Genomic DNA, 20,251 nt, shown 5'->3' with positions numbered 1-20,251 from the left:
ATCAGGTTCGGTTCCACCTGAACCAGTGATCTTTACCCAGGCTCTTGGTTTGAAGGTTATCAATCCTTAATTCTGTTTCCTGCTAGGGTTTTTCCTAACCATTCCTACGGAGACTAAAATCTACCACAATAACATTGTAGTTCACATGGCTTCACACAGTGAAGAGCTAAAAATTATCATTATTGTATTCCTTTACAAATATTAACCACTAATTACCTTGCACCTATTAGGATGGTTACTATCAAAAAAAAAAAAAAAACCCAAAATAACAAGTATTGCAAAGATATGGAAAAATTGGAATTCATGTGCCAATTAGGAATGTAAAATGGTGCAGCTACTGTGGAAAACAGTATGGCCATTCCTCAAAAAATTATAAATAGCTTTACCATATGATCCAGCAATTACATTTCTGGGCATATAATCAAAATAATTAAAAGCAGGGTTTCAAAGAGGTATTTGGACACCCATGTTCACATCATTATTCACAGTAACTAAAAGGTAGAAGCAACCCAAATACCCATCGATGGATGAATGGATAAACAAAATGTGTTAATACACACAATAGAATATTAGCCTTAAAAAGGAAGAAAATGTTGCAGTATGCTATAACATGGGTGAACCTTAAGGACAATATGCTAAGTGAAATAAGTTCGTCACTACAAGACCAGTACATATGATTCCACTTACATGCGGTACCTGGAGTAGTTAAGTTCATAGATACAGAAAGTAGAATGATGGTTGCCAGGGGCTGGGGAGAGGGGGAATGGGAAGCTGTTGTTTAAGGAATATAGTGCTCCAGTTTTACAGATGAAAAGAGTCCTGACGTTCAAACAATGTAAGTGTACTTCACACAACTGTACCACACACTTAAAAATGGCTGTGGTGGTAAATTTAAAGGTACGTGTATTTTACCACAGTTTAGAAAATTGTTAACCACTGGGGTGTGTACCTCTGTCATCTCATGTGACCCTTGCAATAACCCCGAACTGTTAGTAGAATAATCACATTTTAGAGTGAGGAACATTGCTCAGAGAAGCGAAGTGAATTGTCCAAGTCACGTGACTAGAAACGGCAAAGCTGAGCCTCATACGTAGTTCTGCTAGTTCCAGGCGCAGTGTTGGCTTCTACCAGGGGAGAGCAAGGTCGATGGAATCAACTTGAGTGCTGGTTGAGATGTGAGAAATTAACTCTTGGCAATTTGTGAGGAAAGCTATACATGTGTGGGGTGAATGTGTGTGTGTAAGAGAGAGGGAGAGAGCTCCCAGACACTTGCTTCATGCTTCTTGTTCAATTTTCCTCCCTTCCTAAATCTTCAAAGGGCAGGTGTGAGTCAGCTGTAGACACAATGAGAAGAGGTCACCCAACAGTCATTCCTTCAGCAGGCAAAATTAGAAGTTACTATCACGGAGATTGTCTGGATACATGAAATTAAGACCTTTAAGATGATCAGGAGAAGATGGTGGCTCTTACTTTGGAAGTGGCTCCGTGAGATGTCCTCCCATTCTCTATCTCCTCCCCCTTCCATCTCTTCTGAAGACAGAAAATGACAAAATGCACTTGAAAAAGTAAATTAAATCTTGTGCGAGAAAGGAGGGAACTGTGACAAGCATGGAGGAGGAGTCAACCTTAATCCTACCTGCGTAAACCACCAACTTACTGGGGAATCCCAGGCATGTCCCTTCCTCTGCCCCAAGGGTTGGGCTGCTATGACTACCACCATTTTCATATACTGAATTTGAGCTGAACTTAGAAAGTAGACCACAAGCTCCCAAGGGGAGTCAAAAATACAAGAGCATCATCTCATCTCTTATAAGTGGCTTTTATTTACTATGCGTCAAGCACTGTGATGGATACATTACATATGGCAGCCCTCATCCTTCTACCACTTGCAAGTGATTTTTATGATGAGACTGCACTGATGATACTAAGTTTCCCAAAGCATTTGAATGATAAAGAGCAGAGTCCAAATTTGAGCACAGCCCTGTCTAGTTCCAAAGATCACTCTCTTCTCCACCCTATGGTGTTAAGTTCAACAGTCAAGTTATGGAAGCAACATGGAGTCAGGGGAGGAGTTAGCTCTACCTGTCAGCCACAGGGGAAATCTTGATGGAAAAGGTGGGCATCATTGTTGGAAGAAAGCATTTGACAGGTAGATGGGGGATGCCTTGGGGGAAGCAAGAACACATAAGCAAAGTCAGGGTAGTGGAGAGTATAAATTTTCTGGGAAAACTGTAAATTATCCTGTTTGGTTTAAGTGTGGTTATGTTGACCTGTCTCTGGAGATCATAATTCTGCCCTCTTTGAGATCATAACTCCACAACTTTTGCCAGTGTCCTTGAATACCACACGAAGGGGTTTATTTGTATAGGCAGCAGAGAGCCACCAAAAGTTTATGTCAAGGGATTTATCAGTAATTGTTAGTACTGTCTCTTTTACAAGTGTTCTTTATATGTTGTGAAGAAATTAAACATACCCGAAGTGTTTCAAAGAGCACACAATTGTTTTTGCTCTGTCTCACATAGACAATAGTATCACTGACTGATATTATTCAATAGATAAGTGATGGCATTACATCAGCACCTAGAGCCTCTTAGCAGGCACGGTGAAGTCAGCTAATCGTGCTGCCTTTTTACTAAAATAACAAGACATTTCCGTTTTCTTTTATGCTCTAGGAAGGGTTAAGAAACTTCAAGGAACTTCGAGCCAAATTTCAAAACCTTGATGAGCCATCTCTTCTAGGACCTATTAAATTCCCAGCAGGTGTTTCTCAAAAGGGTGACATTGAAAGCAGCCAGTCCACAAAGACTTTGGCCAGTGGGAAACCCCCCTCCTCCAACCACAATCAGCCCCCACCCAGTTGTGCCAGTGGCGATCCCCAGCCTCTTAAACCCCAGAAAGTGAAGTTGGCTCCAAAGAGTGAGGCTCAGAAACGTTCTAACTCCCTGGAACCTCCGGGAAGGTCTCCTGGTTCTGCACTGAATTCACAGAAGGCTTCTCTGCTGTTAGATGTGAATCAGTCAAATGCCGAGATAACCAATAACGAGAAAGTCATGGTGAACAATAGCTTCAGAAACAAGCTCTGGAACTGGGAGGTTTTATCTCAGAAAAGTGAGATGTCATCAGCCTTTCTCCCTGTCAGTTGTGGAAGCAGGGCCTTCCATCTGGAAGAGCAGAAAGGCATGGGGCTTACTCCAGAGGAGCCCAGGAAAAAGCTGGAAATTAAAGGAGCCCAGACCCTTCCTTCCCAGAAGTGCGTGATGACCCAAAGAAGATTGTGTGCCACTTCTGAGGATCCCACTGTTCGATTTTCTCAACATAACAGGAAGAGCGAAGCAAGCCCCAGTCCTGAGAGGAGCCCGACAGGAAGCACTTGCCACCCTATCTATGACAGTGAGCTCACCAGCCAGGCCCCAGGTGAGAACTCGAATCCGCACAGGCCTGGGGGCAGGGGTCACTGTGTGTTTCTAATTTACAGCTTGCTGGCTTGGAATGGTCACATATGGGACCTGGGCAATGTTTCTTCAAACTCCAGCACAGGTATTCTATGTCCACCTACTAGATTATAAGTCCAGGTTTGGGTAAAGTGATTAATCTCCTGGAATTATATGGAGAGACAGTTGGGGCAAACTTGAATTTGAACCTTAGCTCTACGTCTTACAAGATGCGTGAAATTGGGCAATCTGCTTAACTTCATAAAGCCTGGTCTGCTCGCCTATCAATTGATCCATCTCCAGTCTTCCTTGTCTTGGTAAATAGCACAACCATCCTCCTGGTTGCTCAGGCCAAAAATCTAGGAGTCATGCTCTATTCCTTTCTCCCCCTTATTCTTTGCAACTAATCCTTCAGCAAGCTCTTGGTTCTATTGCCAGAATATGTTCTGACTCCCTCTACTTGCTTCCATTTCTGCCTTCTGCCCATGTCTACACCACCACGGACCATCTCTTGCCTGGACCTGCTTTCATATTCTTGCCTTCTTATATTCTACTCTCCTCCTTGCAGGCACAGTGATCCTCTAAAGCATAAATCCAGTCATATCACTCCCCTGCTCATTTCAATCACAGCCATCTTACAGTGACTCATATGATTTGCTCCTTGACTACCTCTCTTACCCTCTCCTCTCTCACCACATTGGCCTTCTTGCTATTTCTTAGACATACCAAGTTAGTTCCACCCCAGGGCCTTTGCACTTGCTGATCCCTCTCTCTGGAACAGTTTTTTCCTAGGACTTTGATGTCTCACTCCCTCACTCATCAAGATCTCAGCTCAGTGTCACCTGCTGTGAGTGGAATTTGTGGATCACTCTGTCTAAAATAGCCACCCCATCCCCAGCACTCTTTATCTTCTTACAATGCTTTGGTTTTCTTCGTATCACTTATCCCTGTCTGGTATATATTGTTAGGTATTTGTTTGTTTACCACAATAAAATATAAATTAAATGAGAATAAAAACTGTCTTCTTTACCACTGTATCCCCAGAACCTAGAAGAAAAGGCCAGTTTCAGTGGGTCCTCAAGAAAGTATTTTTTGAATGATTGGATGGATGGATGAATGGATGGATGGATGGATGGATGGATGGATGGATGGTTAAGTGGATGGATGGAAGGGTGGATGGAAGGGTGGATGGATGGGTGGTGGATGGATGGATCTCCTGCTTATAATCCTATTTGGTTTCTCTTTGCACTCAGAATAGCATCTAAACTACCTACTGACTTCATAGCTCTGCTTCTTTTTGTTCCTGCTTATGTCTCTGACTTAATCCCTGCTCTCTTCCCCTGGTTCACTAGCCCATAGATAACATCCTGAATTTCTTGCTGTTCCTTGAACAGACTTTGTTATGACTCAGGACCTTTACAATCGCTGTTCTCTCTTTCTAGACAACTCTTTTCTTTGATCTTTGCATAGTTGCCTTTAGATCTAAGTTCAAATGATGCTTTCCCAGATAAGCCTTCTCTAGCCAGAGATGTCTATCTAAAGACAACTACCTCACCACCAAGAGTTCACATTCTTTCATGTCATCCTGTTTTATTTCCGTTGTAGAACTAATAGATTGCTGTGATTTTCTTCTTGGGCTTTTTTTTTAATTGAAGTATAGTTGATTTACAGTGTTGTGTTAGTTTCAGGTATACAGCAAAGTGATTCACTAAGACATATACATGTGTTTCTATTCTTTTTTAGATTCTTTTTTCCCTTATAGGTTATTAAAAAATATTGAGTAGAGTCCCCTGTGCAACAGTAGGTCCTTGTTGGTTATCTATTTTACGTATAGTAGTGTGTATATGTTCATCCCAAACTCCCCATTTGTCCTCCCCCCACACCGCACCGTGCATCTCTGTGATTTTTTTTTATCTGTTTATTTGTTAGCATGTTAATCATCAGCCTCCTCCTATTAGAATGAAAATTCCTGAGGGCAGAACTCTATCTGTTCTTGCTCTTAACTCTAGCCCCAGCCCCTAGAACAATGTTTGGAATATAGTAAACCGTCATTGATGAAGGGATGGAAAGGAAGAGAGGATGAATGGGAGGAAGGAGAGATGGGAGGAAAGAAAGGGCTAGATAACCTATCTGGTAAAGCTGTTGGGAGGATTAAATGAGATAACCTATGTACACTGCTTAGCACAGTGCCTGGTAAAAATTTAAGAGCTCAGTTAGTAAGTGATCATTCACTTTCACTGTCTTCTCCCTAAGTTGATAAGACTAAAATCTCTGACACTGCAGCTTCTAATTCAAGCCTTAGAAGAAAGGAGCTCTGGCCCTGACTATATAACCCCTGCTGGTAGGGCTAGAAGGAAGCTTGCAGAGGACAGCAGGGCTTTGAGGAGGTTGCACTGAGGTGTTTGTGAAACACTAGCCCTAGCCAACTTCTCTAGTTTTGCCATGTAGTCAACCACTGTATTATGTAAACCAAAAAATCAAAAAGCACTTAAATAATATAAGATTTTGTGCTATTTTCAGTGTAAGAGGCAGATACAATTTTTATATATAATGTTGAAATTTCTGTTGGTTGGCTTATCAATGCAGAAAGATAAAATACGTGAAATTGGGACTGTCCTGGAAAATTCCAGGGCACAAAATCCATAGATGCCCAGGTACCACAAAGCCATCCTTGAAGCCTGTTCTAGGCATTGAGCCCTGGAAATCAGATACTAATTGTTACTCCTCTTCAGGGCGCCCACATTATTTGCCCGTCATCAGTGCTTGAAGAATCCTTTCAGGGAATAGTCATTGTCCGTTTCCCCTGATGCAGGCCCTGTGCTTGGTGGTGGGGGAAGATCACTAGGGCCTAGTCCCTGCCTTTGGGGAGCCTACATTCAGTGGGAAGATGGACCAGCTCCTTTAATATGCCACAACAATGATGGAGAGGTGGTAACAACGTGCTAGGGGACACAGAACAAAGAGTGGTTGGTTATGAGCTTGTTTTCTGGTAGAAATCAAGAAAGGCCTCCTAGAGGAGGTGTCTTTGGAGCAGGGACTTAAAGAAAGAGTCAAAGTTCACCAAGAGAGAAGTGAAGGAAGAGCATTCCAGCAGCAGGAATGGCATGAACAAAATTTTGGATATATGAGGGTTATTTAAGGCTTTTAAAATCAAATCTGGACTTGTAATAGCCTATAATGGAAAAGAATATGAAAAGAATCTCATATACATATAAAAGCTGATTCAGCTGTACCCCTGAAACAAACACGATAGATGATAGATAGATAGATAGATAGATAGATAGATAGATAGATAGATAGATGATAGATAGATAGATGTACAAACACAATTTTGTAAATCGACTATACTTCAATTTAAAAAGTAAATTAAAAAAATTAAAAAAAATCAAATCTGAAAAACTGAGAAGCCAGTGGTCAGGATGGTAAAGTGTGGTAAGAAAAGAAATGTACATTGAGGCTGTGTGGTGTTTAAATGCCAGAGGATAGAGTGAGTGGATGGCTGCTGAGGAAATTGGGTTTCATCCTCTGGGCAGCTGGATGGTGGCAAGATTGGGTTTGAACAGGGAACTCTACTCAATATTCTGTAATGGCCTATGTGGGTAAAGAATCTAAAAAAAAAAAAGTGGATATATGTGTATGTATAACTGATTCACTTTGCTGTATACCTGAAACTAACACAACATTGTAAATCAAATATTCTCCAATAAAAATTTAAAAAATAAAACTACCCAAAAAACCCCCAAAAGGTCGGGTTTGCGTTTTGATCAGGACACTCTGGCTTCTGGGTGGAGAATAGATGGGAGGGGACTGAGACTGAGGCCAGCCATGAAATGGAAATAATAACCTACATTTTGGACTATTTATGCTCAGAGAAACAGCCGGATGTCAGTCATCCACAACTTCCCAATACCAAGCCACTGCCTTCTGTCAAGTCCCTGGGTCCTCCTCCCCCAAAGCCACCAAGGCCTCCCGGCGTGAACCTCCAGGCCTTCCAGAGGCAGGCAGCTGCTCTTCCTGAGACCCACAGGGAAGGTAAGGAAATGTACAGGGCTCCAGGTGCAGCCAGCCAATGGAAGTCATGGCAGGAAGTCCCATGCACACATCCCCCATCACCTCCCTCTCTGCATTGACTGCCAGGGGACAGTCCCGAACTGCTTTTCTGTGAGTCTGGACATCCATCACTGCCTATTCCCACATAGAGGTGGTGGCAGCTTGCCCGAGAAATGACAGATCTGTTGGAATTGGCCCCTTATCGCTCCGAGGCCAGCCCGCTTCCCCTGAGAGCATGGCATTTGATCACTGGGAATCTGGCCAAGAGGAAGAAAACAAAAAGTAGCTGAGGAGGGAGGCAGGGAGTCTTTGTTTTGTTTTGTTTTTTAAACAAAACCCATGTTGTCAACATAATCAAGTGCAGTAAGAGAGGGGGAGGGAGGGCAGAGAGGAAAGTCAGTGTGAACTTGACCTGGGATCATGCTGGGAGTCCCTCCAGCCTCTGTGATCTGCCTTCAGGAATGAATTGAAGGGCCCCCACCCCTGCCCCTACTACTCCTTTCCAGAAAGGGCAGCATCCTTAGCAGCCATCTTTCTGTGCTCTTCTGTGTTTTCCTCTGCTACGTAAAGGGAACCTTCTCACCCCCCTTCCACCACCCCCACAGCCTGATCCTGTGGACACTGTAAAACAGCTTTGCTTACATTTGCTCTAATGAACTAGGAGATGAAAGTGCACTTTGGGGTGATGCGTAGTGCTGTGTTAGCATTTGTCTTACTGTGGCCACGAGTGCCTGTCAGTGATACACTAAAATAGCTAATTCTTAGTTCATTGATTGTTTATTTGACTGCTTTGGGCAACCTTAGGGTGAAATTTCTTTAACTCAGTGATTCTCAAACTTCAGCATGCATCAGAGTCAGCTAGAGGACTTGTTAAGACACAGCTTGCTGGGCCCAACGCCAGAGTTCTGATTCAGTTGATCTTGGTTTGGGTCCTGAGAATTTACCTTTTTAACAAGTTCCCTGGGAGATGCTGATGTTGCTGGTCTGGGGACCACACTTTGAGAACTAGTGCTATAAGTCATCTTAAGTCTTATCCTAAAAGAAAATCCTATAGCAAGAAATCGAACTCTTTTAAGCATACTTTGATAATATGGCCATCTCCACATCAAAGAAGGCTTAGTATGATTTTTATAAATATTAAATAATTCAGGCCTCAAACCATCTCTCTGAAAGACAAGAAGGTTGTCAGAGAACAGAGAACGAAGGACTAAGTCTTTGGTAATAAAATGGGCTTTGTAAATCCCAGCTCCCCCATCACTAGCTATGTAAGTTTGGGCATGGTACTCACTGAGCCTCATTGTCCTTATCTGTAAAATGAGGATGATAATAACACTCGTCTCATAGGATGATTGTGAGGAGAAATGAGATGAGGCCTGGGAAGACTTTGAACCGTGCTCAGCACGCCAGTAAGCACTCAATAAAGGCACTGTTATCATCACCTCAAGCATGCACTGAGCAGCTACATTCTCTCTGCTTGGCTCTGTGATAGAAACAAGAGATTAAGAGGGAAACCCCACAGGAGTTCCAGGGCTCAGGGAGTCAAAGTCTAATACAAGAGATTGCACTCATAAATAAGCACCAGAAAGTGTGAGTGGATGCTGCATGCAGGACTGGCAGTCCCGGGGTGCCGGGGGTGAGGGGTAGCTTGGAGCACAGCTGAGCTGCCCTTCTACATTTTGTCTGGTGGGGTGGGGTCACTGCACAAACACTTCACTTAAACAAGCCGCCACTAACATCTCTTTTTTAACCCTGCCTCTTGCTCTTGCAGCAGCTGGGGAGGAACTTGACCTGCCTCCAGAGAAGTAAGTACCCGTTTCTTAATTGTGCTTTAATTGTGCAGGAGTGTAGCCCATCAATGAGGCTGCTTAGCCTGCCCAAAAAGCAGGCAATAAGCACACGCCATGTATCTGTATTTCTCAGAAGAGTTGCAGGAAGAGCAGATTTATAAGCAACAAACTGCAACTTTTGATTAAATGAGATTAAATAAACTGCGTTTAACAACGATGCTGACATTAAGTTGCAAAGATGGTCCTCTGAGGTCCTTTTATTTATGGTACAGTTGGGTTCAGTAAATTGAAACATCAGCCTCTGTAGTAATAAATTGGATTAGAGGCTGCAGAATGCTGTGGGCAGCTAGTGTGATGTTAGGAATCGGTAATGGGAAAAAGGACCTTCTGGTTTCGGTGCACTTATTGTAAGATTTTTGCCATGGAAGTGTCAGTCCAATAATCACTCAACCACATACTCTCTGTTGAGTCCTCTATGTGTCACGCATCAAGCTGGCTACTTTATGCAGATGTTCTCACTTCCTCTTCTCAAGAAGGCTGCAAAGTTGCTGCCCCTTTCCTCATTGTACAGCTAAAGATAATTGGGCTCAGCAGATTTGCCACTTGCAGAGCCATGATTCCAACTATGCCCAAACTATTTTTTTCAATTGAGATATAATTGATGTATAACATTGTATAAGTTTGAGGTGCACAGTGTATTGGTTCAATACACTTATATATTGCAATATTATTACTATGATAGCATTAGCTAACACCTTTATCACCTTGCATAATTATTTCTTTTTTGAGGTTCTGACAGCTAAAAATCTAGTGTCTCAGCAACTCTGAATTTATAATATAGCATTATTTTCTTTTTTACCGTAATCCCTACATTGTGCATTGAATCTCCAGAACTTATTTATCTACAAGTTGCAAGTCTGTACTCTTAAGCAACATCTCCAATCTCCAATTTCTCCACTCCCCAGCCCCTGGTAACCACCATTCTATTTTCTGCTTTTACAAGTTTTCTTTCTTTCTTTCTTTCTTTCTTTCTTTCTTTCTTTCTTTCTTTCTTTCTTTCTTTCTTTCTTTCTTTCTTTCTTTCTTTCTTTCTTTCTTTCTTTCTTTCTTTCTGTTTCCACATATAAGTGCTATCATACAGTATTTGTCTTTCTCTGTCTGAGTTATCTTACTTAGCATAATGCCTTCAGGGTTCATCCATGTTGTTGCAAATAGCAAGATGGCCTTCTTTTTCAAGGCTGAATAATATTCCATATACGTGTGTGTGTGTGTGTGTGTGTGTGTGTGTGTGTGTGTGTGTGTATCACATTTAAAATAGTTTACCTTCATACATCTATAATGTTATCTATCACATTTACACATTTATATACATAACGTATGGGTTTTATATATATGTGTGTGTATATATCTCACATCTTCTCTACCTATTCATCTGTTGATGGACACTTAGGTTGTTTCCATATCTTGGCTATTGTGAATAATGCTGCAGTGAACATGAGAGCACAGGTATTTCTTTGAGATCCTGTTTTTGTTTCCTTTGAATGCATACCAGGGAATAGGATTTCTGGATCATATGGCAGTTCAATTTTTAATTTTTCAAGGAACCACCATACTATTTTCCATAATGGCTGTGGTAACAGGTATGCCCAAACTATTTTGGCTGTATCACCACAACTCTTTCACAGAGATGCGCCTGTTCTCAAGAAGGTCAGTCTTAGAAGGAGAACTAAACATAAAAATAAATAATCACACTACTTATTCATTCATTAAGTGTTTCTAATAGTAAAATGTGTTACACTTTGTAATAGAGAAAGGTACACATTTCAGAGGTTGCTAAAATGCAGGGGGAAAACATATCAGTTGTCTATTGCAACAATACTACATAATAACAACAGAACATCAACAGTGTACAAAGTGACTATGGCTTCTGCTGAGGGCTAGGCTCAGCTGGTGTGGTTCATATGTTGCAGACTATCTAGGCAGTTTTGTTAATATGGAGTCAAAGTGGAAGGGCATTGAACCTTTTTTACATGGCAGTGGGCAGGGATCCAAGAAGGGGTAAAGAATAGGGGCACTAATTCAATCAATTTAACAGTGAAGATGAAACATTGGAAATAAGTATTGAGGATAAACATCTGTTGGAAAACATGGGAAGGGACACTATAGGCAGAGGCAGGAAGTGTGGAGTAGCATCCCTTCTTTTGGAAACTAAAACTGCATGAGTTAGAGTACAGAAAGTATAGCAAGAAATGGAAAAAAGTGGGAGGGAGACAGGGACCAAATCATAGAGGATCTTGTACACCAAGGATTTGATACGATGCTCTTGTTCAACAAGGAGCAGACTGCATGATGCTAGACAAAATTCATGTGCTCTAGGAATTCCTGGTTCAGTTGCTTGTTTGAAAGAGTTCAGGGATGGCACAAAGTAAATCATTGGAGCTGCCTTCTGTGTGCATTTATGTGAAAGAGAGAAAAAAATTTAGACAGCTTGGGAGATGATTTGCACTATTTACTCAGTGAACATGGGCCCCAGTGTCACAGTTTGAGGGGACTATGTAATTCTGTTGTGCTCTAAGTCTGTCTTTGTTCCCTCTTGCCTCAAATACTATGGGCATCTCAGTATGATTATGAGTGTGCTGTGATTCAGCAGTCATAATCTAGTGTTCAGCTAGATATGCATTTTCCCTACAGCTTGGCTCTAAACTAAGCTGAGTTCTTCTCTGGTACTTTAATCATCCATTTCAACATGGGGAACAAACTTGCTGTGATAGGCAAATATTGGGAAACTGTAGTCAGTCTCTAATGTGACACCTTCTTCCTAAGGGATTTACAAGGACAGTTTCAATATTCTCTCCTTTCACACTGACTTTAGAACCTAACTTCATATAAAGGAGACTCACTATGCCTCAGTTATGATATGCACCATACTGCTATGAAAGTGAAAGACAAGAGATGAAGAGGGACCAGAATAGTTAGGCGTGGCTTCATGGAAGGAAAAAAACAAAAAAACAAAACTTGAGATGTATCCTGTATGATAGGTCAGGATTAGGTAGACTTACTTATTTGTTCCCTTTTGTGTGACTGTAAGGTGGCTGAGGGCAGGGTATTGTTCCCAGAAGTAACCAAATTCTTGACTGGTAGTTGGTAGATGGATGGATGGATGGATGGATAGACGGATGGATGGACAGACAGATGAACTAAACGACTGAGCAATGGATGCTCAGTGTAGAGCTAGAACATGGTTGGAAACAAGATGGTAGTAACAAAGAAGAGGATATAAATAGACAAAAGAAGTATGCTGATATGGAAAAGCAAGAGATGGCCTCGGATCCTGAAGTACCTTAAGTGCCACACTAAGGCTTCTGAATTTTATCTTGTCAATTGTAAGAAATTAGTTTGAATAAGTAAATGCCATGATGCTGAGCAGCATTAAATACAACTTCCATGGAAACTGGTGCTTGTTTGGGAAGAACATCTTCCATGTTCATTTTATTAATCTTCAATAAAGATATTAGATTAGAAATAGAATATGTCAGATCTTATTACTGGAAGGGGACCTGGCAATGATCTAATGCAGCCAGGCCACACAGCTTAATGTTAACAAAAATCTGAGCTTTTAATCTAAGCCTTACCACTTAACACCTATGTAGTCTTGGACAAATACCTTAACCTCTGCAAACCTCAGTTTCTACTTATGTAAAATGGGATATTGATAGTTCCTAACTCATGTAATTGTGGTGTGAGTTAAATGAAATAATGATTGTAAAGCATTTAGTGTATTACTTAGCATCTAGAGATTGTTCAATAAAGTTTTCTTAGCTATAATATAACTCCCATCAAAGGCAGGAATCCATGCTCAGAACCTTAGTCTCTTCAAAAATCCTTTGCTGGGGAGCTTATTGCCTGGAGAGTCCAGTGTTTTCCTTTGTTGGGCCAGATTTTATTCATTTAACACATATTTATTGAGCATCTGCTATATGCCAAGCCCTCTTAGATACATTGAGAATAAAGTGTGTAAAGTAGAAAAAAATATCATACATGCACCCACACACACATTTGTTCATTTTTTTATTCAAAAGTCCTTCAAGTTGAGCTGGAAAAAGAAATGACTTCCTTACTCTAGACTTCCAACCATCCATCCAAGATCTACTCATTGGTACAACAGATATTGTCTTTACTCCTTCTCTACATGATTAGATAAGGACTACATTCTTATCTAATCTCAAACTCTCACTGTTTTCAACCATTATTCACAAAACAGGAGTCTTTGTGTTTTAGCTGTGAGTATTATTTTGTGATCCTTTTGTTAGGAACTCAATGCATTTACAATAGCCATGTTTACTTCTGAGCCTCTCTATATTGTGTATTAAATATAAGCAGCACTGTGTAATGGAGCAAGTACAGGTCTGGAATCAGATTTGCATTAGGTTTAACCCTTCCTCTATCTTACACAAGTCATTGAACAACTCAGAGCTTTGATGTGCATGTCTGTAAAGTGAACATAGTAGTATTTACTGATTGTCACAAAGACTAAATGAGATAAATTATATAAATCATAGAGTACACAGAAGATAATTAGTCTTAGTTTCTTCAGCCCTTGGCCTCTCCATTTCTTCTTTTCTCTGGAATATCAATATCACATTAATGAAATGACTCTTCGGAGTTTATCCTTTGTCATCGCTCTTTCATGCATACCAAGCTGGTTGGCATCCCTCTTGAACAAGCAGCTCCTATTTGTGTGTGTGAGCAAAGCAGGTTAGTCCCAGGGCAGCAATCAGCCCTGGGTCTATGTCAGTACTTAGCAGAGTTGGCTGATATTTTATTCATTAGCTATAAATATGGGTTTTCTCCTATTAAGAAGAGTCAGAGGGTAGTCCTGAGTCAGGGAATCTCCGATTCAGACACTAATGCAGGGAGAGGCTCTTTATTTCAGGAGTAGAAAAGATTCAGACAGTACATTATTTCTCACACAAGGATCTTGGGTGGATCTCAGGAGTCCACTATATTCTCTCCTGAACTTTTAATTTTGTATTTTCATTTTGATGATAGTCTTTAAAAGATAATATAAGCCTATTTTCAGTCTTCTGGATGGCCCCCTTCAACCTAATACTTTGGAACATGATTTTGTGTTTGTGTTTTTGATATTTCTTCCCCATTCAGAGTGGGAAGCACAAGCACCTTCTAGGGCTGAGAAGATTATATGACTATGTCTAGGACCTGTGTTAGACAAGTGGGAAGGTTAGATCCTGGGGAATAAATGCCTTCCCTAAGGCATTCAAGTAAAATAATGATAATAACAGAGAAATGGCATGGTGGCCAAATAAGATGCAGCTGTAGTCTTTATTTGAATAGTGGCAAGTGCTATAAAAAATTTTGCTACAAGTTTTAAAGGTTACACGCCATTTACAGTTATTTTAAAATATTGACTATATTCACTTTGTTTACAACACATTCTTGTAGCCTATCTATCTTACACCCAATAGTTTGTACCTCCCACTTCCCCACCTATATATTGCCTCCTCCCACCCCCCAATGGTAAGCACCAGTTTGTTTTCTATATCTGTGAGTCTGCTTCTACAAAGAAAAAAATCTAAAGCATATTAGGATAATAACAGGGGATTGGGAGTGAAATAAAGGAGGTGTAGGATGATCAAGAAAAGCCTCCCTGACATTTGGGCTGAGACCTGAATGATGAGGACTCAGTCATGGAAGGTCTAGAAGATGTTCCAGGAGAGGGAACAACTGAGTGAATTCTCAAGAACCACCCTCTACACATTTCAAGAACCAGAAAGGCGGGGAACACAGCTAAAACAGTGTGTTAGTGGGGTGGCGGTGGTCATTCTTAGGAGCCATGGGATGAGTTTGGAGTTTGCTCTAAGTGCATTGGGAAGCCAGAAGAGGGTTTTAAGCCAGGCAGTGACATGAGCCGACATTTATTTTGTAAGATCAATCTGGATGCTGTATAAATAACAAATTCAGTGGAGAAGCAGGTGGATATAGGCACACAGCCTCAGGAAGCCATTGAGACAATGATGAAACAATGACAATAACATTAAAAATAGCAATTGATATTGATGTGTCTGTTCCAAGTATATAAATGATTCCATTTGTGACAATCTTTAAGAAGTAGATGAAACTATTATATATTATAAATACATGAGAAAACTGAGTCACAGAGAAGTTAAATAACTTGACATGGACAAGGGGGTAGAAATGGAGATAAAGAAATGAATGGATTCAAGTTTTGTTTTAAAAGAAAGCCAGCAATTGCTGGATCATCTGTGGGGAGTGAGATGGGAGGGAAAGAGAGGAATCTAGAACTTGTAGGTGATTTGCTGTTTCCATCACTGTTGATATTAATGATGTGCTTGACACATCATCAGTGCTCAGCACAAGACAGAACTTTCCTCAAAGCTACTGGGGATTGGTTTCTGTTTAACAAAACAAGCATGTCATTGTGCCTTATGCATGTAACACGAGAACCTCTAAAGCCTAGTTTTTAAATTGTTTGCAACTACAGTTGCATGAATGGCTGCATTTTAGGTAGTTAAGACTAGTATAGATCTGCTCCCAATGACCAACAGCAAAGTAGGCTCCTCATAAGGATACCTGGAAGGTGAAAGTTGGCCCCAAGGTCCCAGTGTGTTAAATTGAGTCACTTTGGGGCAAAAATAAAGAGAAGGACTTTTTTTTAAGCCTGTAACTTATTAATTTTTAGATCCAGAACATTCATGTGGCTTCAGCTCAAGCCACTTCAATAACTTCTTATTATCCCTTTTTAATTGGACTTCAAGCAATTAAAGGGCAAGGGTGGTGGGAACAGTGGAGTAGGAGTTCTCAGTATGTTGGTGAGCATCAGAGAAGGACCAAAATCACTGGGAGCCTGTAATGTTCCAGGCACTGTATTAGCCACTGGGGACCCAGCAGTGAGTGATACAGTACAAGACCCCAGAGTAAAAGACAGAATTAAAGCAATAAAAGTAATGAAATAATTTAAAGATTTATGACAATTGCTAAGAATGGTATAAAGTGAAGAATTGTGGTAGATAGAAATGGGTGGAGATGAGGGCTCTCGGGAAAAGGTAGCAGGAGAAGGACATTTTTGACTGAAAAAAAAATGCACAACCTAAAAGTTGAAAATTGTGTTTTATTTGGCAGACTTGCTGAGGAATTAAGCCTGGGCAACAGTCTCTCAGATAGCTCTGAGAGACTGCTCCAGAAAGGTAAAGAAAGAGCCTTTCTTATAGGAGTTTTGCAAAAATAAACCAGGTAGTTGAACATCAAAAGATTTCTGCTAAATAAAGAAAAAACAAAAATCTCAAGTGAACAAATTTAGTGCTTTTCTGTATGGGAAGGTGCAAAATTCTGGGCTCATTGAAATCATTCCTTTGATAAGCACCTTATTTTACCTAGGGCCAGTATCCTGTTTTCTCCAACTTAAATCCCCTCAGGGTGCACAGTCAGGAAGGGGTAGGGGTGCAGGTGCAGTAGCTGGTGGCTTGATGGCCACAACATCTTTGTTTACTGATATGGCAGGTGACTTTCTTCATCCACACATCTAAGGTGAGACCTGGTGGTTGAGGGGCAGCTGGCCACACAGAAGCACTCTGGGAAGGAGGAACAGCATTTACAAAGTCCTTGAGGTAGGAGAGAGGTTAGCATCCTGGCAACAGAAAGGAGGCCAGCGTGGTTAGAGTGTAATCAAGGAGGAAGAGGGTGGAAGGACAGGAGTTTGGAGAGGTTGCTAGGAGTGAGATCATAAAGGGGAGGCCTTTGATGGTTTTTGTTTGTTTTTGGTTTTTTGCTGCATTGGATCTTTGTTGCTACACGTGGGCTTTCTCTAGTTGTGGCAAGCAGTGGCTTCCCTTCTTGTGGAGCACAGGCTCTAGACACAAGGGTTCAGTAACTGCAACACACGGGCTCAGTAGTTGTGGCACTCGGGCCCTAAAGTGAGTGGGCTTCAGTAATTGTGGCACATGGTTTCAGTAGTTGTGGTGCATGGGCTTAGTTGCCCCACGGTATGTGGGATCGTCCCAGACCAGGGATGGAACCCATGTCCCCTGCATTGGCAGGCAGATTCTTAACCACTACACCACCAGGGAAGTCCTTTTGTTGTTGTTTTTAATTAAGAATCATAAGCGGAATTGTGACAAGCAGAGGAACCACACGTAGAAAAGCACAGAGGCAGGAAACACCCTGTGTGTCCAGGAATCACAGGTAATTTGATGTAATTGGAATGTAGAGTGGTAGCATGTGTACGGGGCAGTGTAGCATGTAATAATAGTCCAACAAATGCTGGCTGAATAATAGAATGGACTTAGATGGTTCTTAGCTTGAGAATCTATTATATTCAGTCTGTTATTTTCCAGATTCTTGGGTGTAGTTCGCCTCCCTGTCTAAATTAAATTCTTTGAAAGCAGGGAGAGAATCAAACACTTTTGCTTACCAGCTACATAATTGAAATTTGTTTAACTTGAATGACATACCTATACTTGAAAAGAGGAAGATACAGGGAGGGGGTTAAGAGCATAGACTTTGGGGTCAGGTCAGATAGCCTTGGGTTTCTATTTTGAGCTCCACACTAGCTGTGTCATCTTAGAAGAGTTATTTAATATCTCTGGGGCTCCTACTTTCTCACACGGGAAAATGGAGAAATCAATAAATCCTACCTTTTGGGGATGCTGTGAGGATTGAGATAAATATCTGTAATTCTACAAAGTGCCCAGAATGTTGTAAACACCTGAGAAATGGCAGTGATTTGTCATGTGTTTGGAGTAGGAGGGTTTGTCTGTAACAAGGTCTAGGGCTACAGGCAGCAGCTGGGAGTCAGGAGGCCTGTCTCCTAGGAAAGTCTGCCAGGAGCTCAGATGGTGACCTTGCCTTCCACTTCTTAAAACAAAGGCTCTCAGATATGATGGCCTGCCTCAAAGTAGACACCCTGAAATTTGAAATTCAGATGTTTTAAAGCTTGACCTTAATCATGAAAATGAGGGCTTGAGGTCATCTTGTATTCATGCTGAGGAAGCTGCCACTGGATTTTTGAGAAATTGCTTTAGCGGTTGCATTAGTCAAGGTGCTTTTAAAGAGTCATTCCTAAGTTCACCAGTGATTTAACTGATTCTGCCTTAACCTCAAAATAAGAGGTTAAGTAATATTGTTCTTCTCTTATGGGTGATAATGTCAGGCACACAGAAGTATAGTAACTGTCCTGTTAACATGTTCCCCATATAAGTGACTATTAGACAGAAGAATCGATCTGTGAAACCACTGGATAAGCCTAACGAAATTCTGAAAAATATCATCCAAAACCCACTTGTAAGCTCCTTAACCTTCACCATCACCCTGGGCTTCATCATTTTAATTTTCCAATTTCTCCTTGGTTCTAGAATGACCTGTAGTTTCCTTTTGCAAGGAAATGAGCAATGGACTAGGAATTAGAAGCCTTGGTTTCCAGACCCACAATGGTGCTATCTCGGGAAAGCTACTGAGTATCTCCAAGCCTCAGTTTCCACATGTGTAAGATGCCTCGTAGTGCTGCCGAGAGGATTCTAGGAGAGAATGTATTTAACATTAGCGTGAATAGAGTTTGGTCAAAGAGGGAATGAGGGCGTGAGCTAATGAATGAGAAATCTCAGGTCTTCTGTACTTTCCCATCTTCAGCACTTGTGATTGTGTATCACCATGGCTTTGCTTCATAGTTTGTTCAGTCCTCTGGGGTCCTCTCTGCTCTGTGTGCCAATGACCTCCTCTTGTGATGACTTCCATTGCAGTGGGGGCTGCTCATGCTCTGTTTGCCCTCAGCTGGCACTTCCCTTTTTCCAAGACTGACTGCAGCAGACCGGCTAGGACCCCAGGTTCTGGACTCAAATATGTGGCTTCTAATCTTTGTTCTGCCGCTTACTACTCTGTGACATTGGATTGTGCCTCTGTTTTCTCACCTAAACATGGAAAGAATGATGGTATCTTCATAGGGTCAAATGAGAATCAAATAAATTGATACCTATATTTGGAACATGCCTGGCACATAGTAAGTGCAGAATAATTACTAGCTATCGTTATTATTGACATGCCCTGCTTATGAATGAGATCAGTGGTTTGACAAAGTAGCTTCAGAGTTAATAACTTTATTCCCGAAACTGAGATCACTTTAATAACATTTACTTGGTCATTGTATCAGTCAGCATTCTCCAGAGAGACAGAGCCAGTAGGATATATATTTTTATATATTTATATATTACATATTAGATTTATATACTATATATAATATTTATTTAATTATTAAGTATGGGGAATTGGCTCGCACAATTCCTGAGGCTAAGAAGTCCCATGAGCTGCCATCTGCAAGCAGGAAAGCCAGTGGAGTAATTCCAAGTCCAGCAGCCTGAGAACCAGGGGAGCCGATGCTGTAAATCCCAGTCCAAGGGCAGGAGAAGATGAGATGACACGTTCCAGCTAAATCACAAAGGCAGGAAAATTCGAGCGAATTCCTCTTTCCTTCACCTTTCTTTCTTTTTTTCTTTCTTTTAAATATTTTGTTATGAAAGGTAGCATTGTTTTGTTTTGTTTTTTATAAATTTATTTATTTATTTATTTATTTTATTGGCTGTGTTGGGTCTTTTTTTGCTGTGCGTGGGCTTTCTTTAGTTGTGGTAAGCGAGGGCTAGTCTTCGTTGTGGTGCATGGGCTCCTTACTGCCGTGGCTTCTCTTGTTGCAGAGCACGGGCTCTAGGTGCTTGAGCTTCAGTAGTTGCAGCACATGGGCTCAATAGTTGTGGCTCACAGGCTCTAAAGCGCAGGCTCAATAGTTGTGGCGCACAGGCTTAGTTGCTCCGCGGCATGTGGGATCTTCCTGGAGCAGGGATTGAACCCGTGTCCCCTGCATTGGCAGGCGGATTCTCAACCACTGCGCCACCTAGGAAGCCCTTCACTTTTATTTCTAGGCAGACCCTCAATGGACTGCATGATGCCTGCTCACATTAGGGA

General features: G+C 41.3%; 1 protein-coding gene across 1 annotated transcript in view; it reads left to right on the top strand.

Annotated features, from left to right (window-relative positions):
- The first annotated feature begins 2,663 nt into the window (after positions 1 to 2,663).
- FYB2 (FYN binding protein 2) overlaps positions 2,664 to 20,251 on the top strand; it is a 78,773-nt gene continuing 61,185 nt past the window's right edge. The window contains 3 exon segments of the mRNA XM_057746546.1: positions 2,664 to 3,414; positions 7,302 to 7,463; positions 9,250 to 9,283. Coding sequence (XP_057602529.1) covers positions 2,664 to 3,414; positions 7,302 to 7,463; positions 9,250 to 9,283 — 947 coding nt within the window.

This window comes from Hippopotamus amphibius, chromosome 1 (genome assembly GCF_030028045.1).
Source record: "Hippopotamus amphibius kiboko isolate mHipAmp2 chromosome 1, mHipAmp2.hap2, whole genome shotgun sequence".
NCBI lineage: Eukaryota > Metazoa > Chordata > Mammalia > Artiodactyla > Hippopotamidae > Hippopotamus > Hippopotamus amphibius.
The sequence above is the reverse complement of the archived record's forward strand: the minus strand, read 5'-3'. Positions and strand labels throughout refer to the sequence as shown.